Here is a 23,966-nt window from a genome sequence, read left to right on the forward strand (position 1 = left end):
CTTCCCACAATTAAAACAAATTCAGAAAACAATTAAACAAGATACTAATTGGCAATGAGTGAGCCCTTATGGTAGATGTGTTTTTGGCTTGACTGCAACAGGGGGACCGGGCTCGCAAACGTGTGTCTTGTCACCGAGTGGCCGAGTGATAAAGTTACAGCATTGGTCAGCCAAATGCTACAACTCCCTTTATCCATTTCAAATATAAAGCCTTCTAGCGTTTCATACACGGTTCCCCCTGACGTCTGGCCTGATTGATCGCCATGCTGCCAGCGTATTGACTGTTTTCGGATTGGTGCCTTTTTCTCTTTCTACTTTTTATGTTATCAAAGAATTGTAAGTCACACAATCTACATTCTGACAATGATGACGACAATATCCAGCCAAATAGAGGAGGTATCGCTCTTCACCCATTCAGGTATAAACCTTTAAGTGAGCGCACAGCTGATACACTTTAATATTAGAAAAACCTAATCCACCATTGAGCCCAGCAATTGGAGTATTGTTATTTTAAGTCTGGGTCTATGTTTATTCCACATAGAGCCCAGCCACCTCTTCAAATCTTTTAAGAACCTCTTCCAAAACAATATAGGGATTATTTGAATGGGATATGGCAATGTAGGTAATGCATTCATTTCTATCAGTGCTATTCATCCTAACCAGGAAACAGAAAGTGTGTTCCATCATTTAAATCTGATTTTAGCTTTTTTTTCTTCAAGTAATGGGTTAGAATTGGCCTCGTTCAATTGATTAAGTGGTGGAGTTATAAAAGTGTCTAAATATCCAAAACCTTTCGTGTTTCCCCGGATGGACTCGTTGCTTCAGGCCTTCCCTGAAAGAGACGTTGTCTGGATGTCAGCATATGTTGCTCCAAAACCTGAATATATCATTCAGCAACAATGGCCCCTTCCCAGATGTGCAAGCTACCCATGCCATGTGCACTAATGCATTCGTGTACATCCCAGATGCTGGCTCTTGAACTGGGCACTGACAACAAGATGGATGGTCCCTCTCCTCTTTAGCCCTGAGGCTGCAGCATCCATGATATCCAAAAAGAATATAACATTTTATTTTGTCAGACCACAGAACAGTTTTCCACTTGCAGAGGTGAAGCATGCGTGCACGTGGAAAAGTATTCTGTGCGTGTGCACGTTATGGAAAAAAGTTAACGCACGTGCCAAAACAGGTTTTGTGCACTAAACATTTTTTGAACAAAAAAGATCTATCCACAAGCAGCCATATACAGTAAAATTAGAAAATTAAAATGTAATTTGACTACAAGTTTTCTGTTTGACTGAAATCACCCACTAGGTGACTGGTTACATCCACCAGCTGTCAATCATTTGCACGGTTCTTTTTCCAGCATTAACCTCCATCACGTCACACATTAAGGGTTTCCTGTTGTCCAACATACAGCAAAAAAATATGTTATTTTTTTAAAGCGATGAGACGGAGTCGCCTCCTTCTCTCTGCCACTGTAACAATTTTTGGTGTATTTTTGCAACTCTGCTGAATGCACATAAGGGAAACACTGCTTATATTCCTGTCTTTATCATTAACTGTCTTCTTACTGAAAGTAAACTGTCATTTGAGCTGTGAACTTTTTTTTTTTTTTTTTTTTTTTTAATTAACTACTGCTATTAGATGTATCATGTAGATTTTAAGGACATGTAGAATTTTTGGATTTTATCGCCTATTATACGATTAAAAAAAAAGTGAGAATCTGGAGATATCTATGTACACAAGGGACAAGCCAGAAAACCAAAATGGGATTGCAGTGATCTTCGGGCCCTCACGCAGCACAGTATTAAAAACAGACATAAATCTGTAATGGAAATCATTGTCTGGGCTACACACTTCTGAAAACTATCTGTGAACACAGTTCATCACTGCATCCACAAATGCTGATTAAATCTCTACCATGCAAAGAAGAATCACATAAACATGATCCAGAAGCGCCGCCTCTTTCTCTGGGCCCCAAAGGGAAGTGGAAAACTGTCTTGAGATTCTTTTTGGAAATCCTGTACGCTGCATCCTCTTGGCTAAAGAGGAGAGGGACCACCCAGCTTGTTATCAGTGAACAGTTGAAAAGCCAGCATCCATGAGTGTATGGGAATGCATTAGTGCACATGGCATGGGTAAACTTCACATCTGGAAAGGAACCATTAACAGAAGCACCAAAACCAAACCAGATCAAATGTTTACAATATGACAGACATGAACCTTGGTCTAGAATTTCAGGTGTTTAAACGTCCTATGTCACTGTCATGGCTTATACTGGGACGATAAAAGAACCAAGCCTTCCTTAATTAAATTTTCCTCACCGGTGCTTTTTCTGCTATTACACATCAAAATGTTTGCTCTAAAAAACTTGATGGTACAGCAAGTGTAAACATTGTTCTTCTGATAATGCTTCGCTAATGAGCTGCCAACAGTGAGATCGTCCAATTTTTCAGGGGTTTTTTTTCCCACAATTTTTTTTTTCCACGAATTAAAATGTCTTTAAATACACATTAACATGAATCCAACATATTATAGTGAATGGCTAAATGGAGGCAGAAGATGTTATCTTCCAGCCAGAAATGCACACATTCAGCGACACACAGGAGCTCTCTGAAGCTGGGCACCGGTTCACTCACAGCGAGACTAGCCTGGACCTGTCCCTCCAAGCCTGCTGCACTCCTACACTTTAATATAAAACACAATTTTATACAATATATATAGTAGGGGGTCCCTGCTCCATCTCTCTATCAGTTTGGGGGTCCTTGGCCTGAAAAACGTTGAAGACCCCTGGTGTGAATTGTTTGCGAACATACAATCATGCTCGGTGAGAACAGCACCCCCTCGTGGCCACTATGTTAAATAGCCTGCTTCCAAACTGAATCCATTTCCACCCGTTAGAACAACAATATGCAGGTAATGTGATGTACATGTTTCAGGTTTGATATTGTGTGTCACATGGGGAAATAATGCGGTTCTTGTTGTGAACCACCGCTGCTCATAAACAGTTAACTGTCAGTCGGAGGGTGACGACTTGTTTTGCTGTTGGCTCCCTCTGAATCCTCCGCACACGTGAGCGAAGGGCGGAAGACGGAGGAGCCTCCGTGTCGGCCTTTAGGAAGGGCTGAAGGTGACTCTCCTCTTAGCTGGGATGCAGCGGGAGCCGCTGCGGGTCCTTTCGGCCCGATACACGATCCTGTCACGGGGAATAACCACTCGCTCTTGCGGGGGCTTTCAGCAATAACCAAAACCCGACTGACCCAGCAGGCGTCGGACCGAGTCATTTTCTTCTCCACGGAGGGACGCGGCAGTCGCCTGTAAAGAGACGCTATTTCTCGCTGTGTGTGTCTGGGCTCCGGTGGTGGGTGTGCATGCATGTGTTCTGCACCGTACGGGCGGAAAAAGCGCCCAAGATCTGCAGGGAGTATTTTCCCCATCAGCAAAGCGGCGCAGCCGGAGCCGGAGCGCAGGGAGAGCACGGAGGGGCCCGTGGACGGCAGCAGGATGGTGGGTACTGAAATAAGCATTAGTGCCTGTTAATGATTGACAGGAGATGCTGAGCTCTGCACCAAAAGACAGAGTCTCGTGTTTATCACCGACTTTATCATGTGCAGGTGCAGCGGCACTGGCGCAAAACGGACAAGAACACAATCTGTACGTTCTCGGTCTGTTTCAAGGTTATCTGACTGTCGGTGATGGCGGTTTATCATTTTTCTCCCAGACTGTCCAGGAATTCAACACCCTCGTAGCGCTGTACCGGGAGCAGGTCATCTCCGTCGGGGAGATCTCAGCCGACTGTCCGTCCCTGCGGGCTCAGATGCATCACACACGGTCCAAAGGATGCTCCATGGCCCGGGCTGCGCACCAGGACCTCGCCGTCGTCTCTGTTTCAGGGTAAGAGGGGAGTGGGAATTTTATTAATTTTTAATGAAAGAATTTGGGCTCCACATGTTTTATTTCATCAAACATTTCAACTGTCCATGGTTTGTTTCCAAGCACCATTACAAAATAAAGTTCTGGTGAAAGAACAGGTGAATCTTAAAGAGAAATTAGTGTGTTTTAAAATAAAAATAACAAGACGGAAAAGGATGAAAGCAAAAAGCTGAGTAAGTCAAAATAGTAAGAAAACAGTTAAACACAGTTTAAATGTTTTTTTTTCTCAGCCCCCCACACATTTTTAGCATAAAAATTACAACAGACAATTTTTTTTTTTTTCTGATAGGAAACGGCACATTTGCAGCAACATAAGAGGTTCCGGAGTAATTTAATAAAGTGAATATCAGATGCTGTAAATGACACTTCTGTGGCTGAGAAACGAAGCAGACATCAAGTGCACTGCCACGGGTCTGTGACGTGTCTGTAAGTTAACTCTGATCGTATCTCTGTCTTCCTCTCACCATGTCTCCTGTCCTCTTCGTCACACTGCAGGCCAGAGGACGGAGAGATCCACCCTGAGATCTGTCGGCTCTTCATCCAGCTGCAGTGCTGCCTGGAGATGTTCATAACGGAGATGCTCAAGTCCATGTGCCTGCTGGGGGTGCTGCAGCTACACCGAAAAAGTACCGTACACGATATGACACGTTTTTAAGTAAAGATCACAAAATAAAAGCCAATTGAATCCAATATCAAAGTAAGAGATTACTGACGGCAGATGTACATCATTTTGAAGAGTGAAACATTTTCAAATTTTCTAAATTAATTTGTTTGCATTGATTATTACATTTCAGATTTGGATCTCAAGCTTATAATTAATTATTGATATTAATTCATTTGAATCACCTTCCAATTGTTTTACACAAAGATCAACTCTTTCAGTGACCATCTGTCAGTCAGAAATGAGAAAAGCCTGATAAGACACAGATTTTACATCTTTTCTTACATCATTTCAAATCCAAAAGGACGTATATATGGAAACAATTTATCATATCTTTCCTCCCATTTTAACGTTTTCCCCTTAACAAAAGTTTTGAGTAGAACAAAAAGTTCATTCATTTTAAAAGGGAACAGATGAACGTTCTTTATTGTGATGCAGTTGTATGACTGCAAGTCCAAACCAGAACACTTTATTCCAGAAGGTCTGCTCTTCTTCTGTAACTTCACTGGCAAACTGCAGCTTTGTTCAAATGTTCTTCTGGGAAATCTGTGGCTGAGGTGGTGGAGCGGGTCACCCACTCATCGAAAGGTTCCCGGTCCTCTCGTCCACATGTATTTGTCTTAGCGAACCCCAAGTTCTTCCCAGTGTCAGCCAACGCCTGGCATGGAAGCTCCACCGTCATCGGTGTGTGATGGAGTGAAACGGAGGCAAACATTCTTAAGCACCTTGTCGACCGGCGAGGTAAAAAGGTGCTGAATAAGTGCAGACTACTTACCGTTGTATTTGGACAGCAGAGGCTTTTTACCGGCACACCTCCCATGCAGGTCCAATTTGTTCGATCTCTTTCTGACTGTAGATCCATCCACATTGATTGAGCTGTTTGGGTTCTTGGAGACTTCTTTTTGCATCAAAGTGGCTGCTCATCATGGGCTGAATTTTCTGCGGCGGACAGACTCAGACAAACTGGCAGTCGTTGTAGATGATTTGTCTTCCAGTGGAATAATTTGGAGATGGTTTTAGATCTTTTGACAGATGCGTGGACATCCACGAGCTTTTGTTGAGGCCTTACTGAGCCCTTTATATTTTGGCATGATGACACTGCACCTTTCAACATCAAAGAGAACAGCAGACGCTGAATGTCAGTAAGACAGATTCCACCTGTCACCCGATAAGGAGTGACAGAAGCTCTCCTTGCAGTTGAACTATGTTAAGGCCTTGAGGGGGAAATAGCGTTACGTAAATGATTAAATGCAAGTTCAGTCAGCTTTAGCTAAGAATGTATCGTGGCCTCGATGGCCTTCATGTAAGAAACTTAAGTAGACTTTAGTTTCAGTGTAATGATTCGAAAGTGTATAAAATAATGCATATTAGCACAGGAAAACACTTTTAAGTTGTTTGTTCCGCAATCTGATTCCACTGATTCATGGGGATATCAAAGCATTTCAGACAAATAAAGATAATAAAAGTACGAAGTATGAAGTGCTTTTTCAAGCTATACCACATATTTTCTTCTTGAAATCCAATCAACTGCAAATGTGTTTAAAACACAGTATTTTTTAAAATACTGGTTATGTTTGCTTGCAGATATTATAATTATGATGAGCTGAAGCAGTCAATAATAAAGAATATAAAAGCTATAAAATATACACTATATGGTGTGTATACATCAATAAAAAAAAAATATAAAAAAAAAATAAAACAACACTTTTTATTTTTTATTTTTGAATCACACAACAGAGGGCAGCAGATAGCTATTAGTGTTGCCTATGGTACATTTCCACAGGGACTTGGGCTCATTTCATTACTTTAAAAAAAAAAAAAAAAAAAAAAAAAAAAAAAAAACAATTAGAAGCCATATAAAGATCAAATTTAAAATAGCTTTTGGGAGATGAAGACATTTCTATTTACATTTATGAGAAAAAACTTGACTTCCAGAAAAATTTGATTCCTCAATGATCAAATGATTGGCACAATGTATATGTTGGCCTTTTGAGATCACCTGAACTTCCTGTTTTATGGCTAACAATCATCCATTGCTTTAAATATGTTGCTGTTTTTAGTGTGAGGTTTCTTCGGTTTTGTTCAGACTGCAGGCAAATCAGATTTGTTTCTCAAATCAGATCTTCAGGACAGACATTTCTCACTGTTATTAGTAAGTAAATGGATCGATAACGGTGTGTCCAGACATCACCATCCTGTCTGCGTACATGTAGCTACGCCTTTGCAACGTGAAAGCAAAGTGCCAGCAGACCATTTACGTATTTCTGCGTATCGTTGTCCTCCATAGCGTCCAGACTGAGACGCATCTGTAGAAATTTTGAATCGCATGTCAAACGTCCTCCAAATGTGGTTTTAGGTGTTCAGACTTTAATACAATTAATGATCAATGCGGAATCAATCTGAATATTACAAAAAAACGGACCTTTGTTGTTGGTGATGTTGCGTCAGAGCTGCTGTCTCTGTTGGCTCCTGAAGGAACCGACTCGGAGCCGAGGGTGGACTTCAGGCTGGACGAGAGCTCGGACATTCCCATCCTGGAGGACCGATCGTCCTCTCCCATCGACTTCTCTCACGAGCAGTGGCTGGTGGGAACTGATATAGAAAACATAGAGAGGTACACTCCTGCTTTTTTTGATGCAGCCTGAACTGTAGTTTTCTGCAGAAGAACTCGTTTTAACTGTAAATAACAATCTGCTGATTCAGGGTTTCTTTGTGTTCACAGAGACATGCGAGAGATGCGAAACTTACTCAGCAAACTCAGGGAGACGATGCCATTGCCACTGAAAAATCAAGGTATACGTTTAGTAGCCTTGAAATTCAACAAATTATTATGGAGACAAGAACAGCAGAATAAGACTGAGTGAGAACCACAGAGAGGTGGTGAGGAAGAAAGAGAAGCAGGACATTATTTTTTTAAGAAATAACAAGGAGCAGAAAGTTGTCCTGGTTTTAAATATAATGTCTGGGCATGATTTAATACATAATTTTTGCTTTTTAAATTAGTAGAGTTTGATGAAAGAGCCCCTGAAGAGTTACGGAGGGACATCTTTTTTTACTGAAATACTGTTGCATGAAATACAATGTGGAGGTAAAGACATATGCACTCCTTTTGCTTCCCACCACAACAGTTAGTATTCACTGGAGGGAGTTGTAATCATCTGGATGGGATCATGCGTTAGAAATTGGGAAGGAGAGCAAAATGAAAATCAGCCAGTTTAAATTTTTTTTTTTTTTTTTTTAAATCAATATATTTCAAGAGCTGCTGGGACACGTACAACATGTGTTGCTGTTTCATATTTAGGGGTGTTAAGTAAACTGGTCGAGAACCACTGACTTAAGTCTGACGACATGATGCTTGTGTGTTGCAGACGACAGCAGCTTGTTGAATCTGACTCCACACCCGCTGGTCAGGCAGAGGAAGAGACGTTTCCCCGGACTCTGCTGCATGGTGTCCGGCTGACAGTCGGACGGCAGCACACAGGGAGGACATTCATTTCAGCTTGTTTCATTCAGTGACGTATGTTCATTTAAAGATGATCTCCTATTCTTTCATGAAATTCTTCATTTTTTTTTTTTTTTTTTACCAATATCTGAAATTGTAACCTTGTAATATCTCATCAGATTTTCACTCCTCAGCTCATTTGGATTCAGGTCGTTTTAGTGCATAAAGTTTCAGGCTTGATTTGGATTTGATTATTTTCAATTGTTTCTTATTAAGAGATGTGTCTGGCAGGCAGCAGATACGCTCCGGCTGCCGAGCTGACAGCGAGTAATGCATTAGATAAAGCAGAAATAAATCGCTCGCTGCTCTCAGATTGGCAGCAAAGTTCAGGTTTAGTTGGCCGAACTCTGTTTGGCTCTTTCTAAGGTGAACCATTTATTTTTTATTTCACACATTCAGTCATTTCCCTCTTAACCTCTCTGTTTTTCTATAATGAAAGCTAATAAATGTACATATTCAGGCTATGCACAGGTATGTTCAGTTTGCAGTTGTCTCTCTGTGCTTGTGTTACACTGCCTCCATGTTTGAATGTGTCACAATGTGAGATGTCTTTTGAGACCGCTGAGTCTGTGCTCACCTGTCTGGTGTGACTCCATGTAGAAAACAAAGCAATTCATCTACAGTATTATGGTGCATCCACATTACTGCCTCCTATAATCATAACATTTATATTACTGTAGGAAAAAAATAAAAGGATTTAGACCTTATTCAACTGTGTGTGTGTAAAAAAACAAAAAACTTTATGCCCAAAAAGAAAACGCTGTTTCAGATTTGACCTGAACTTGAACCTTTTAGACGTCATCAACCTTTTTGTTTTACACCCTGATGTTGTCGGTGTTAAACAATGATGTTGTCAATCAGTTGGTTCAATACTCGAGTTCTATTCCGTTTTGGACAGATGATGGTTTCTATTGGTTTCGGTGATCTCCTGCTGCCGTATTCATAAAACATTCTTCGAATCTTCTCAGAGAGCTCCGAACTTAAAAAAGCCTCAACTGTTTTGGCAATGAGTCTCAGCTTAGGAGTGTAAGGAAAGGAAAGAAACCCTTATCTCAGGGAGGAGGTGTGGTCATCCCTGTTGCTAGGTGTGACACATTCTTTTAAAAGATTTGATTGGTGGGTTTTTTTTGTTTTTGTTTTTTTTTAAAGAAAGCTCTCTTTGGGAGAAAGGCCACAGAATAGACAGTGACATCCAGTGGAAACAAAATGAACTGCGCGCCAATACGAGGCTGCGAAAGCTGTTTTTGTTTGTGCTCGCTGCAGACTCGAGTCATTTTTCCCGTTAGCGCTGAAATCACTTTTATTTCTGCCGTTATTGCGTTGAGTTGGAGAAGTGAGCGTCTCAAATGAGATCGAACACAAACATCATCCCAGCACGATGTAATTTATACCGTTTCACTAATCTGCTGTCATTCAGCGTTTAAAGGATATTTCTTTTACCTCGCTGTACTTCAGAAAGTTTCTCCACGACTTAAAAAAAAATATGAATCCTCTTTAAAAATCTTCCTCCCTGCTTTTAACAGTTTTTCTCTCTGGAGCTCAAGTTGTTTCTTTACAAGGACCTACTCTTAACTTTAAGGGTAAATTCCCAGAAAATGTCACAATTGTAAGAATTTTCAGAGAATTTCATCACTCGAAGTAACTTTTAGTCCGAGGAATCTTTATGAATACAGCCTTTGGTTTCTTCTGTTACGGGAAGTCAAGTTTACCATTTTCCATTTGTTTTCCATTGCATGAGACCTTAAGAACTCTCAGCCATATGCATATTCAGAGTCCCCAGAGGATGGATACCTCAGCCATAAACTTTGCTTTTTGTCCATTTAAAGTCTAAATCTAATATATTCTACAGAATATGTAGAAAATGTCTAATTGGAAAGATGTGATATGAAAGTTACCTTTTGTAAATGTGCTCCCCAGAGGATAAACTCCCTTGATTCCTATTGACTTTCCTCCAGCACTACCCTCTGAACAAAATTTTGATTATTAGCCCCAGTAATACTGTACGAGTTATAAGAGAGTTTTATTGTTCCTGCCAGTCAAAGGGAGTCGAGTTAGGAGAATTGATCATAACATTACAAAATGAAGTCGGGATTTTCAGGAAGAAGCCGTAAATTTGAGAATGAAGTGGTAAATTATTCAGATTCTTTTCAAGCTCGTTCATTGTAAAAAATCAGAGCACTGAATCTAATTTTCCAAAGACTTAGTTCCTTTATATCTGAACTTTTTCCCCTCACATATTTTACCTACCAGTTGCTCTAATCTTTTTTGATGTGTTTTTCAGTCAGCATTAAGGGATGTAACACACACTGCAGCCTCTAGGGGACACTAGCATCAGCAGTCTTCCCCAATTTTGAACTTGCAGCTTTTCCATCACAAGGGCTTTGCAGATGTTCCACATGCAGAAACAGTAGGGTTGAAAAAAACACACACAAAGAAACCTTATTAAAATCCCCTTGTGAGGTTCTTCATCTGAAGTATTCTCCATTGTTCAGCCATTTTCCCATTGAATGTAAGTCAAATGTAATTTGTAAATTAGTGTTTGTGCAATTTCTTTTCTTTAATGTAATGTGGTGATATTTAAATTGCTAAAGTCTCTGTTTTGTTTTGGCATGTGTATGACTCAAACTGGGCCATGTGTAGTTAGTGTGTCCTGCAATGTAGACTAACACAGCTAAACTTATGTACAGCTTAAGACATTTTATAACGTGAATAAAGTTTTATATACAAATGGGCTGATTTTTTTTAATTGGGTTCAATTTAAAAAAAAATAATTGAATATTTTGGGAAATGACTAATTTGTTTTCTCTCTTCGAGTCAGATGATGAGATCAACATGAACCAATGCTTTTTGCATTCTGTACAGAGCTAGAGTCAGGATCAAGCGGCAACCAGCTGTGACTTTGGTTTGTGAACAGCTCGAGTTCAGGCGCCATCTTGCTAGTTTGAATGGTTTGAGGCCGGTAGTGACCATATTCGGGCGAGCAGGGGGGAGGGAGCGGCGATCTGACTCAATCTGATTGGAAACCGGGTGATACTATGTTCTGCCTACCAATTACTGTGACCTGACTGCACCACATGCCTGTCAATCAAACAGACATGCCCCCCCCCCCAAAAAAAATAAAAATTTTAAAGCTTGTTTTATAATAAATTACAGGATTATTTTCAGATGGACAGCCAGAACACTAATAAGAGGGAGCGACTTTACCCAGCAAAATTGAAATAACTCATGGAGAAATTTTATTGCCTTAGAATTTTATGGGACCAGTTGAATGTGAGTCCATGGAGCCGGAGACTTTTTGGAGTCGGAGACTTTTTGGAGCCGACCTCAAGCAGCACCTAGTGGTGTTAAGGCACTTTTGCATCAGCCTCATTTTTCAGATCCGGAAGCTACAAACACTTTTATATACAGTCTATGGTCAGGATGTTGTTAGCCTAGTTAACATGCATGAAGCAGAGGGAAATCACCTGGTTCTGTTCCATGTAAGAAAAAGGGACCTCCCAACCCTTTGATCCATCCTGCATTTTTGTGCAGCATCTCTTGTTCCAATCGTAGACTGTATTTAAAGGTTCCAGTGCAGGTTGTCAGAAATGTTCATCTCCTGGCAACCTCACTAATGTCCACCAAAACAAATGTTTGTTTTTCTATGTAACTGGCAATTAAACAAAATGTTATTTAGTGTTCATTATGTTTATTTCTGGGCTTTTGACAAAGCCAGGTTAACAAAATATAGAACTAGTATGGCAAAAGCACCTTAAAAGAAAGAATATTTGACTTATATTTTTCATTTTGACAGTCTTCTTACCGAATTCACTTTTCTGTTTCTGTCAAATCAAAAGTTACCTTCAGATTTCACTTGTTTCAATATCTCCAATTTATATTGGTATGATCTTGCTATTAATATCCTGTTTATCTTTCTCATTTGGTTCAGTTTCACCTGTGAAATTTCAAAAATACATTTAATGTCTCATCTTTTGTACTACTGCCACAATGAGATATATGAAGCCAGGACTATTCAAACTCGATAATAACGGGCTGGATAGGAACAACACTGGGAGCTGGAGGGCCACAGAATATTTAGTCAATTAATAGTTACAAAAACATTTAATGTCAATAGATATATTAATACATGAAATAAAGCAATCACACGCATCCCTTTTATTGTATTATAGACAACAAAATGCAACCGTATGGGCCTGTTTATGATACCATCAAAACAATTCAAGCAATGTTTCAACAGCTACATATTTGTGAAAACAGTGAAACATCCAGACATCTTGCAGGCCATAAAAAAAGTGTTATTTACAAACTGTAATGAATCAAAATCCTCCAGTCATGCAGTAGATAGCGGTGACAGTGTTGCAGTTTTATTAGGTGAGACTGAATTCAATTATGTTGATTTTTACAACATGGACCAAAAACAATGGGTTCTTTGTGTTTAGTGCCAGATTGTGAAAATGCTTGAACAACTTAAGAAAGTGTGGAAAGTGTTTGTCCCCCCCACAGTATCTCTAACTGTCAAGTCTCAGACAGAGAACATCTGGAGTACGTGTCAGCTGCTGGGAAACTCCAGAGCGCTTTCCTTCCCGTAATAACGAGGGACAACAGGGTTATGCAAGAACTTTAAGTGGTGTTTTGTGCTCTCATAAGTGTTTTTTATATAAATTTATTTTTGATATGCTTTTGAACACAGATTGATCGGTTTCAGTCCAAAAAAAAATGGATTCCCGTGAGGACTTGCTGCCGGAGGGTTTATATCCCTGCAGTCAACTAAGGCACAAACCTCAGAGTCGGTTTCAGCTCTGCCTGCAGTGCGGAGACCACTCACTCTACTTACACTCCCAACTGCCATACAGCCAGACACAGGAGCTGCACAATTACATGCTGATACCTGCTGAGGAAGGCATCAGTACATGTGGTGAGTCAGATTTAAAGGTTTTAAATCACGTTTTGACAAATTGGTGCTAAAAAACTGAAACATGAAATGTTGCAAAGATTAAAATGTGTGTGGTTCTGCTAAAAACTGTACCACAACCATATTAGTTGCTTTGTTCTTTCTTTTATTTGTTATTATTTTGTCTTTCATTATTAAATGTTTTTATGTTTAAAATGTGCTAAACCTGTCCTAGAAATGTATTGTTTGAAAAAAATGACAAAACAAAGTTCATTCTTAACTTTTGATAATTGCTTTGGTTTTTAAAATAAAATAAAAAAAAAAGCTATTTGATTTTGTATTTATCTAAATATTTAAAGAAGATTATTGTTTTTCAGAGGAGGTAAAACCACTTTGAGCTCCCCCGATGGCTCCGTCCAGCAACTTGGTCCTCCTGCTGCAGCTCCTCGGCTGCATATCAGCTGGTTTGGCCTGTTTCTGTGACCGATACCCCTGGAGCTCCTGGTCTACCTGCACCAGGACCTGCAACCACGGTACACAGCAGAGACACAGGTGAGACAGCACAGACCTAAACCAGATGCACTTTGAACACGAGTCAAACACCACAACCGCACAGACACAGGAGACAGGTTTATTAGGGCTACTGAGACAGACTTCCAAGGTTATCTAAGTTTCAAGGATTAGGCGGGCATCAACTGGACCTGGGAAAAGGGGAAACTCTGATATGCATTGTCGTCTTCGTCGTTCTACTCATATCTGAGTATTCGTGACCTTTTTGATGAAGTTTTTCCATTCATAGCAGTTTTGAGCTTTGATGTAGCACCTATAAATTGATTTCTTTGTGACAGTTGTAATTCCATCTGTCCAGCAGAGTTTCTGTCTTCCTCTGCTTCTTTTCCCTTCCACTTTACTTTTTAGATGCATTGGCTAGACACCTTTACACTTAACACTCTCCTCGATCGACTTCTGTCAATAAACGTCGCTGTTTGGTGTGACAGGTGTGTATCGGCCAGCATTAGAAGCATTTTGCAAATGTAAACTGTTGTGAAAATAGAGTCAGAGGAATTGTTCAATAATGCAATCGATAGTGAACCTTTTTAATCACTTCAGTTACCGTTGTGAAATAAAAGCCCAAAGCAGTTGATCCAAGAGGGATTTTTTTGTGCTGTTTTGACAGGCAGTTTCAGTATGATGATTATTTCTGGAGAAGCAGCTGCCGTCAACTGTGTGAGAAACAAGACAGGAGAGCTTGTAATGAGGAGGCCTGTCCAATCAACTGCCTGCTGACAGAGTTCGGGCTGTGGTCCGACTGCTCGCCCTGCGCCAAGAAGCAGGTAAGAAACACATAATCACACTGCAGTGACACAGACACACACTCTCCCTGAACTCATACTGTTTCCATATAGACAAGTTCCAAAGCTGGTTTGGGGTGTGTAGTGTATTACTTGTGTCCCACAATGCAATGCACAATGAAGGAGCAGCTCACAGCTAGAAAACAGATCATTTTTCTTTCTAACTACTGTTCATGGTGACCAGTTTCAGGTCTCTGAGTAGATGATAATTGGTCTAAATATAACTTAACTCTTCATCAACCTGTCACTCATGTCGTTGCCATAGTTTCGGACTCGGTCTGTCCAGAGGCCGTCCCAGTTCGGCGGATCGGACTGCAGCGTGGAGCTGACAGAGGACAGGCCCTGTCATCCCTCCACTGAGTGCAAGTTAGTGCCCGTCGACTGCAGAGACGACTTCAAGTGTGATAATGGTGAGTACTGGATTTCTTTTAAATGTGTCATAGATTAATAGAAACTTGTGTTTTTTTCTAAAGCTGATTTTGCCATCTCCTGTCACAACACGCACATACACCATGTACACATACACATATACATATACATATGTAAACACATATACACATACACCACACGTCTAAAAGCACTCTTCCTGCTGCAGGACGCTGCATCAACTCCACACTAACCTGCAACAAACAGAACGACTGTGGAGATAACTCTGATGAGAGGGACTGTGACAACTTCAAAATTGTGTGTCCGGCCGACAGGAGACCGGCCCCGGGGGCTGACCTGGTGGGAAATGGGTAAGCTGCAAAGGTCAAAAGGTCACCACTGACTTCACAACTCACATGCTTCCCTGCTGTGTTTCTAAATTGGCTTCAAGAGCTCTTCTGTCATGTTGCTCCTTGTAGCAGATCATTACTGGAACTTCAGACATCGTTGCAGTGATTGTGATCTTGAAGCTCTGACTGTGGTTGTACCACAAACCCAAACATGCAAAAATCAAACAGCCAATAATATCGGCCAATGTCCTGTCAGACTTTGATATTTACTGTTCCTCATGGCTGAACAATATCTGACTTTCCTTGCCTTGTGTTTGAAGGTTTGATGCTCTGGCAGAGGAGCCGAAGGGAGCTGTGCTGGACAACATGTTTATGGGAGGAAGCTGCGTCATCAGGAGGCCTCCGAGCACGTTACTCTACCATCGCGTTCCTCACAACTTCGAGAGCTTTGACATTAAGGTGGGATTTGGTAATGTGGTTTTGTATTTTGTGAGAGCCATTTCCTGATTATTGTAAAAAACAACTGACCAATGAGAGCTTAACAACGAGGACGCCGTACATTACCTGTGTGACAAAAAGGGGCAACATAAGCATTCGTCAAGGCAGTGAAGAGCTTGTTGATGCAACGTGTATGAAAGAACCAGCTGCAGCAGTCAGCTACAGTTTGACATCACCACCACTGGTCCAGATGAATAACTCCCAGTTAAACTCGTGTTTTTTTAAAGGAGTAAAAACTGCATTTTTGTTCCCTAAAATGTCCTCGTTTGTCTGAACATTAGAAAGTTCCTCACATAGAATTGAGAACCAAGTGATGAGTCATGAAGGATGTACTCTCCACATTTGACCTGCTTCAAACTTTTCAAACAACTTCCTTGTTTTCATTTATATAAATTAATATTGTGAACATCATAGGTGCAGAACCACAAGAGACTACTGCAAATTCAGGCAGTTATGTTCCATTAATAACTCTTGAAACTGCAATTTTTTTTCTTCAAAATGTTACGTGAAACAAGTTAACTGCCGCTAACAATTGCTTCTGCACATATCAGCTGTTAGTAAAAAAACAAAACCTCACCAACACAATGTCAGGATGAATAAATAAACAAAATGGCAATTTATTGGACTTTTAAAAGAATATTGATTTTTATGAGCTTTTACAAATGATTCTAAAAGCTTAAATCACGAGCCTCCACCTGACGGTCCACAAGAGCCTCACGTGAAAGGCTTAACAACTGCACTCCAACTGTCCAAAGAATTATCATTTAATTTAATTTTAGACAACAGTTATTACACACACACATAATGATTTGGATATTTTAAAAATGATTCAAATCTTCAATCTTTTCAATTTTGCAACATCAAAGAACGCTTCAGGAAAGGTTTTGTTTTTTGTTCTTCTTGTTACAGACCTTAGTTTAATACATGATGATGTCTTTGTTTAGGTTGGAGAGTTAGAGGACTTCAGCAACCAACCTCAGTCGCTCCACACCGAGTCCATCAATGTGAAAACATCCCATTCATCTCCTGAAAGCAACAAACAAGATCACAGCAGCGTTAGCTTCCTTATCTTTTTCTTAAACAGGAGAGCTATGACGCAGGTCAGCTCCAACAAGTACGCTTTTGAAGCTTCAAAGAAAAAGGTGAGTGATGAAAACTTCAGCACTCCTCATTTCCAAGGTCTGTAACTTGGCCCTTACAAAGATACATATACTAACATAAGCAGACATTGCTGGTTATAACTACACTCCTCTTCACCATCGTTTTTTGTTCTTCTAGGACTCCAAGTTTTTCAGAGTGCATCAGGTTCTTCCCGTGTCTACGTTCAAGATAAAGGACCCGGCGGATCTGGTCCTGTCGCAGCCCTTCCTCCAGTTCCTCCACGCTCTTCCCCTCCTGTACAGCTACGCCCTCTACAGGGACATCTTCCAGCGGTTCGGGACTCACTACTACAGCTCGGGGACACTGGGGGGCCACTATGACCTGCTGTACCAGTACAGCCGGGAGGAGCTCACCAGTTCAGGTACAACAGCGCTGCCTGGTGGACAAAGTTTAGAATGACACCCAGGGCTGCAGTGGGAACCCAAACATCTTGACACAAACCTAGAACTGGAAGAGGCTCAGTGTACTAGAGACAAACCAGGTCGCAGGGCAGGTCGGGATTGACTCTGTTAATACTTATCCCGAACGGCCGCATTCAACAACGCAGCTGTCATAACTTCCTGGAAGAATCTCACTGCATCCTGACTTCTCCAAAAATGCTTTATCCGCTAAGTGTTTTTGTAATTCACAACATGGTGATTTGTAAAGTACACTTCCATCTGCCATCCTGAGAACATTTCTGGGCAATCAGTTGAGCTTCTCTCCTCAACATTAAACATATATCCACATGGAAAGGTTTTCTAACACAGAGGACTGATATTGATTTCTATTTTAATCTAATTTCATCTTGTTCAAAGAAAACTCTCTGCAGTTTTTGTTTTGTTTTGTTGTAGTGCCAGTATAATGCTTGATGTCAGTTTCTTTGTTTCTCCATCATGTCCACTCTCTGACAGGTGAAACAGAAGAGCGTGTCAAAGGCTGCCTGAGCCGAGAGACCACCTGGTCCGTCATCCTCTACACTGAACACAGCAGTGTGACCCGCTGCTCTGACAACAGGATGACTCAGACATATCAAGGTTTTATCAAAAATCTGTCTTCAGTATTCCTGTATTTCTGACTCAGATAACAACATTGATCTTGTTCTTTACTTTGTTAATTTCCTCCACATTTCTTTTCTCCAGGCTCGTACATTCAGGCAGCAGAGAAGTCTTTCTCCTTGGTGAAAGGAGGTCGAATCAGAGAGGCAGCATCTCTGGCCTGGCAGAGGCAGGGCCCCACTCCGGACAGAACCTCCTACAAGAACTGGGCCAAGTCTGTTCTCGACAACCCTGCAGTGGTTGATTACAAGGTTCCCTCTCCAGTTCTTCATTCAAGCACCACAGTGACATCCTCTAAGTCATCCTTTTGAAAAGGCTCATTGTATGTGCGTTTTTTTTTTCCAGCTGCTTCCCATCATAGATCTGGTTCGGGGAATTCCCTGTGCTGTCACGAAGAGGAGGCACCTGAGGAAGGCCCTGCTGCAGTACCTGGAGGAGTTTGATACCTGTAAGTGTGCTCCTTGCCCCAACAATGCCAGACCAGTTCTCTCTGGCACAGAGTGCAAGTGTCTTTGCCAGACCGGCACCTTCGGCACCAACTGTGAGAGACGGGCTCAGGATTACACTTCAGGTACACAGCGACAGCTACAACAAGCAACATGCTCAGTCCTCAAGGGGTTGAAGTCAAGATTGTTGCTGCCTGATGAGCAGAGATAATTAAAGTTCACTTTGGAAATGTGGTTTGGGGTGTAATTTCCACAGAGGCGGTGGATGGTTACTGGAGCTGCTGGGGGCCGTGGAGTCGCTGTGTAGCCTCCATGAAGAGACATCGAACAAGGCGGTGTGATAACCCCGCCCCCCTCAGAGGAGGCCAACCCTGCGCTGGTCCAGACAGACAGGAGGAGCCGTGTTACATCTCCATCTTTGAAAAGTAGGACCGACTGTTAAAACAGCAACCTTTAATCTGAATTGGTGTTGTCAAGTCTTTACATTAACCCTTCTTTTTTTTTTTACTTACGAAAACATTAGCTTTTTGTTACATTTTCACTCTTTTTACGCTGTGTCTCCTCCTTCACACATTTAAACTCAAATTTACAAATCTTCTCGGTTTAATTCTGCCCGCTGTGATTCGTGTTTGTCGTTCAGACAGGAGACCTGTGACAATGATGATGATTTCACTGTGGGCTGGAGGGACGAGCTGCCTCCCGGTGTGCAGGGCTGTCTGAGGCCACAGAGGCCTGCCAACAGCTTCCTCAGGGTAAAAACGAAACGGCCAGCCTGCAGTTAGAGATTCAAAGACACAGAGGCTTAGATTTATTGGTTAAAGTGTCCTCATATGGAAGCTCTTTACTGCCAGTAAAATAATTGCACATAGGAAAAGTCCATAATAATAATAATAATAATAATAATAATAATAATAAAAATTTTAAAAAACATAATATATGAGGATGGGCTCCACTTCAAACCCCTATACATTACTTAAAACAAGCACATAAACTTATAATACATTATTGGTAACACAATGTTGTTATATGTAAATATAAGGACATTATAAAGTTTGTTTGTGCACAGTATTTTCATCAGTTTTAACTCCTCCAATGTAAAAATGATTTATATAACTACTATATGTTGTAACTCCTGAGGAGTGATTAAAGCCTTTCTTAAGTCTTTATTTACTGCTCATACATGCTCAATGGGAGGATGGGAGTAAAATAAAGATTTACCACTTTATGAAGTCAGAGATGTGCCACATTTGAAAAACATTACAAAATGACATTACAAATTAAATGCAATTACATTTAAATTATACAATTAAAGGAAAACATGTCACAATTTTAAAAGGATAAAACAATATGATTACATTTTAACACATAATTAGATAATTGATTACAAAAGTTGTGAACTTAATGAGACTTGAGACACCAATGAGTTGCATTGTGGGAATCCAGTGTTTTTGGAGCATGACTAATACTATTGACTTCCAGCCAAGATATATTTTCCGCTGCTGCGTCAATTTCAACCATTCACTGCCCATTGTCACTTCTCCATTTTGTCTCTCATGGGTCCCTAATGAAAGTTCAACACTAAACTGCCAGACTATCTCTTTAATTTAAAGATGACTGTATTTAATATGTAAAAGCAGAAGCAGTGTGACTCCTGAAAATGAAATCCAACCAACAAAGCAGTAGCAGCTCTGATAAAAGCTCTTGTTCTGTTGTCACTCATCAAAGTCTGTACGTCATAACACACTGTAAGAAAATTAACTCTTTCTCAATAATGACTTTGTCGTGATCAATCAAATGAAGTGCAGTATCTTAAAATCATAACCAAAACTTTCATTTAGTTTCCCTCAACAATTAATTTAAACTTATATGATTATAACTCAATATCGCCTTGGTCTAACAATAGTAACACATTATTATGTGCTACTATTTTATAAGAAATCCAAGAATTATGGAAATGAAGGAAAATAAAGAGAGAAAGCCAGGAAAAAGGAAATTAAAAGAAAAGAAAAGAAAAGAAAAGAAAAGACAAAAATTAGAGTGAGTTGTAAAAGAGTATAAAGAAGACTATTTTTGGATTGATATTTATTAATTTTGTCCTCTGGCAGAAATCAAAGCAGTATTATAACTTTGGTGAGGATGAGGAGTTCCAGTGCTTCACTGGGTTTGACCTGGAGGGTTTTCAGTACATCAACTGTTTGCCAGACGGAACCTGGACTCAACCAAAGGGACAGTGCAGCAGTAAGTCTGTCGTCTCACCAGACCAGTGCAAAATTATAGATGTGCTTTGGCAGCCGTGTGTTTACCTTTTCTGATTACTTTGTTCTCTATAATTCAAAAAACTGTATAAATGACCTCAAATATTTCTGCACCTGAAACCTGTCCTCCTGTAACCTTTAGGGAAGTTATGTCTTCCTCCTGAGATCCCTGAGGACATGACGCTGTTTCACAGCAAAGAGGAGTACAGAGTGGGTGAATCAGTGGGTTTGAACTGCAACGAGGCGGGCATGGAGCCGCTGCCACGAGGCTTCTACAAATGCAGTATCAGTCTCACCTGGGAGCCTCCGTTACCGGCTAACCTGCGCTGCTCTAATGGTAGTGTACATGGTTTAAGTTTCCAGAATTTTGAGTTCCAACAGTGACGAGAAATCAGGAAAAACCTCTGACGCTTTTCTTACAGGTGTGCCACAGAGTTATTACATTGACATTTTTCATTAGGTAGTATTCTGACCTCACCTTCAGCCAATCAGAGTGGACAGACATGCATAAATCATACATTTTAAAACAGCTTTTATTTATAGAAATCTGAACCAATTTTTGCATATAGTGTCCCCGATATATTTAACATAAACCTAATTTAATGAGAATTAGTCTAAAATAGCCATAACACCAGATGTGGAACTACTTTAATCTGTTATAATTTAACATGTTTTATGAGCTGAACATTTCTTGGTTTCTCTTGTTTCTGTGTGTTTCCTGAGTGTAGAGGAACCGATTGTTGCAGACGGTGAGTGCGGTCTGGGGAAGAAGATGCAGAACTCTCACTGTGTTTGTATCCAACGCGAGAGCTGCCTGTAAGATTTTATTCTTCATATTATCCTGTTTTAATTCTTTTAAATTAAATTAAAATGATCTTTTTGAAGTTATTCTTGGGTGAAGCAGTTTCATTTTGTGATTTAGCCATGCATATGAAATATGTATGTATGTGTGTGTGTGCGTGCGTGCGTGCGTGCGTGCGTGCGTGTGTGTGTGTGTGTTTAGTTCACAAATGGAGAACCTCTGCATCCTGAACGCAGATGTCGGCACCACCATGTTAATGTCCCCCTGCTCCTTCCACTCTGGCCGTTGCCACGGAGATCCACTCTTCTTCGTCAGTGAGGGAGAGTGTGACGGCAAACTGGAGTGGGCCAAGTTCAGAGCCAAGATGTCCTCCAAGAGCTCTGTTCAAGAGCCCTGTAATCTTGACACGTGTTACGAATGGGAGACATGTTCTGGTGAGTTTGTCGGACATGAAAACTTTGATGCGGATCAAGTTTTTACAAGTTCCACACTAACTTGCTTTAATGGTGTACTGCAGGGTGTAAGATAGTAGTTTTTGCTGTCATTTAAACGGATTATACCTGTTAAAAACCTAAAGTGGTTTATTTTTATTATGTAATAAAGCCTCATGAGGCAACTTAATGAACACAAATATGATTTGAATATCAACATCTCCCATTAAATAGATGAGCTAACATTACCTCCCATCTGTCCCCAGCGTCTAAGAAGTGTGAGTGCAGAGCTGCTCGGAACTGCGCCAGATCGGAGGACCACATGTTCTGTGTGAAGCTGACGACAACCCAGAGAACTCGTAGCCTGAGCCTCTGCTCTATGGCCGCCCTTAAATGTGTCAACTATCAGTTTGAAATTCTCAGTGAAGGTGTCTGTGAGTCCAGATGATCCTGCTGATGCTTTTCTGCTGCTTTACACCAAACTTCTGGATTCATCTAAAACAATATTCCAGCACTGCTTTAAAAATTGTGAAGTAAATATGTAGTGTATAATGCAGGTGATTCACAAAAATGACCATGACTATGTTTTTCTAGTTCATTGTGCATTATACCCACAAATGAAAAGACGTAGATGTGAGCACATTTTGCACTCTGACATTTAAAACAAAACATTACGTTTACATACGCACAAATTTAAATGGTAAGCAGGTATTTTTGGGTCAAACAGCAGGTGCTTTGGGATGCATTTTACCACGTTTGTGCTACAGGGCATCTCGTGCTATTTTTCAAAAAGGCACTAGATGACCACTTGACAACTGTGGACGATGAGGTACCCTCTCTGAGTGGGTGGAGCTGCTTCGGACCCCCCATTTCCACGAGTAAAAATTCCATTCATTTTTCCCATAGAAAATGTTATTGAACTCACAGTTGGAGCACTAATGTGACTTTTATCAGCATGAACCCACACAGTTAGTCCAAATCTGTCCAAATGATTTAGAACTGCATGACAAAGTTTCTGGTTATTTGATTAAAAGAAGATGGTATAAACTGGTCATTATAACATTTTCAAGGGACAAGCTGGCCACCACAAATCACTGAACTTTATTTTAATCAGCTGACGTACTATAAAAAAAATCATTGTCTCTGAGAAACAAATTTAAATAATTCAAACCGGTGTCTTCAACATAAACCTACAAGCGTTGCATTACCTGAATCAGGCCAATGTTTCTGTTCAGCAACATTAAAGATATTGTTTAAAGAAAGAAAATTTGAAATAGTTTTTTTAACATGTGATTGGCAAATACATCAACGCACTATAGTCCATTTTGTTGCAGACACCATGGAAGAAAAGCTCAGTCCCTGCTCTATCACTCAGTGGTGTGGAATATTTATACTTGCTAAATGTGCTTCACATGTAAGAATAAAAATATAAAATTCTTACACTGTCTGTTTTTAGTTCTTACAGAGATTTTCACTGCACCTCGTACCATTTAAGCACAAGTCTCAGCAGGTCGAATCAAAATGATACATCTAATATACAGACCAGTATTTGAAGATCAGAGCATATTCATAAAATATATAGAAATATATTGAAATTCTGCACCAAAGTTGATTAAAATGACACATTTGTGTTCTTAAAAAAAACTGCTTTGGAGAAAAGGAGAAAAGAAAGATATTTTGACTTCACATAATTGTTGGTCGGTGCTTTGAATTCATCACTGATGTGTTGTGAAATCGTCTGGCTTGTATATGATGAGGGGCCTTCCAGAAAAGTAACTGTTAGGAAAAATAGTAACTCATTGTCAGTGTGTAAATTAAGTTACTGCTATGTGTGTAAAGTTTCATCTAGTCTATGCATTAAACTGTAGTTGAAAGGTCACTACTGTATGCACAAATCACGAATTCCTCTCCTGCAACACATCCCCTCGGAGGAGGAACTGGCTTATCTAGTTTAGCACGCACATAAATTAAAAGCAAACATACCCATATAGTGTGCAAAGAACATTTAATGCCTACATACTCACGTTGCACAACATGTGAACATGCTTATATATGACTGTAATCACGTGCTGTTATGTAACCTCATATGTACAATAAAAGGTGCAAAGAGGGAAGTCTGATTCGGAGTTGGCTGATGCCAGGTGAAGAGCTTACAACTCTAAGACCCTGCACGGACTTCCCTTGCTGCAAGTAAAACTCAGATTTGGGTCCAAGCCTTGTTTTTGTCTGACTGTGGGTTTGATTCTTATCCTATCAGCACTATGTTACGGTTCTGAACCTA

General features: G+C 40.4%; 2 protein-coding genes across 2 annotated transcripts; both read left to right on the plus strand.

The window, feature by feature from the left end:
* The first annotated feature begins 2,881 nt into the window (after window positions 1-2,881).
* LOC138205204 (regulator of G-protein signaling 7-binding protein B-like) lies at window positions 2,882-10,827 on the plus strand. Its single transcript, XM_069160971.1, has 6 exons — window positions 2,882-3,507; window positions 3,722-3,894; window positions 4,429-4,559; window positions 7,070-7,208; window positions 7,317-7,387; window positions 7,963-10,827. Exons 1-6 carry the CDS (start codon window positions 3,376-3,378, stop codon window positions 8,052-8,054), a joined length of 738 nt encoding a protein of 245 aa, XP_069017072.1. The 5' UTR covers window positions 2,882-3,375; the 3' UTR covers window positions 8,055-10,827.
* A 1,986-nt stretch (window positions 10,828-12,813) lies between these two features.
* On the plus strand, window positions 12,814-23,927 carry c6.2 (complement component 6, duplicate 2). Its single transcript, XM_069160931.1, has 18 exons — window positions 12,814-13,011; window positions 13,365-13,539; window positions 14,165-14,321; window positions 14,605-14,749; window positions 14,935-15,076; window positions 15,376-15,514; window positions 16,498-16,695; window positions 16,832-17,075; window positions 17,608-17,730; window positions 17,836-18,002; window positions 18,097-18,322; window positions 18,454-18,622; window positions 18,838-18,949; window positions 20,303-20,435; window positions 20,595-20,789; window positions 21,181-21,268; window positions 21,456-21,688; window positions 21,952-23,927. Exons 2-18 carry the CDS (start codon window positions 13,394-13,396, stop codon window positions 22,131-22,133), a joined length of 2,799 nt encoding a protein of 932 aa, XP_069017032.1. The 5' UTR covers window positions 12,814-13,011; window positions 13,365-13,393; the 3' UTR covers window positions 22,134-23,927.
* Window positions 23,928-23,966: the final 39 nt, after the last annotated feature.

Source organism: Embiotoca jacksoni, unplaced genomic scaffold (genome assembly GCF_022577435.1).
Source record: "Embiotoca jacksoni isolate LCO1_2020_lvr unplaced genomic scaffold, fEmbJac1.0.p SCAF_10, whole genome shotgun sequence".
NCBI lineage: Eukaryota > Metazoa > Chordata > Actinopteri > Embiotocidae > Embiotoca > Embiotoca jacksoni.

Coding starts and splice junctions, on each gene's coding strand:
- LOC138205204 (XM_069160971.1), top strand. CDS start 3,376: ATGTGTTCTGCACCGTACGGGCGGAAAAAGCGCCCAAGATCTGCAGGG. Junction 4,560..7,069: donor GCTGCAGCTACACCGAAAAA/GTACCGTACACG, acceptor TGGCTCCTGAAG/GAACCGACTCGGAGCCGAGG. Junction 7,388..7,962: donor ATTGCCACTGAAAAATCAAG/GTATACGTTTAG, acceptor TGTGTGTTGCAG/ACGACAGCAGCTTGTTGAAT.
- c6.2 (XM_069160931.1), top strand. CDS start 13,394: ATGGCTCCGTCCAGCAACTTGGTCCTCCTGCTGCAGCTCCTCGGCTGC. Junction 18,003..18,096: donor CTGCAGTGGTTGATTACAAG/GTTCCCTCTCCA, acceptor TTTTTTTTCCAG/CTGCTTCCCATCATAGATCT. Junction 21,689..21,951: donor CGAATGGGAGACATGTTCTG/GTGAGTTTGTCG, acceptor ATCTGTCCCCAG/CGTCTAAGAAGTGTGAGTGC.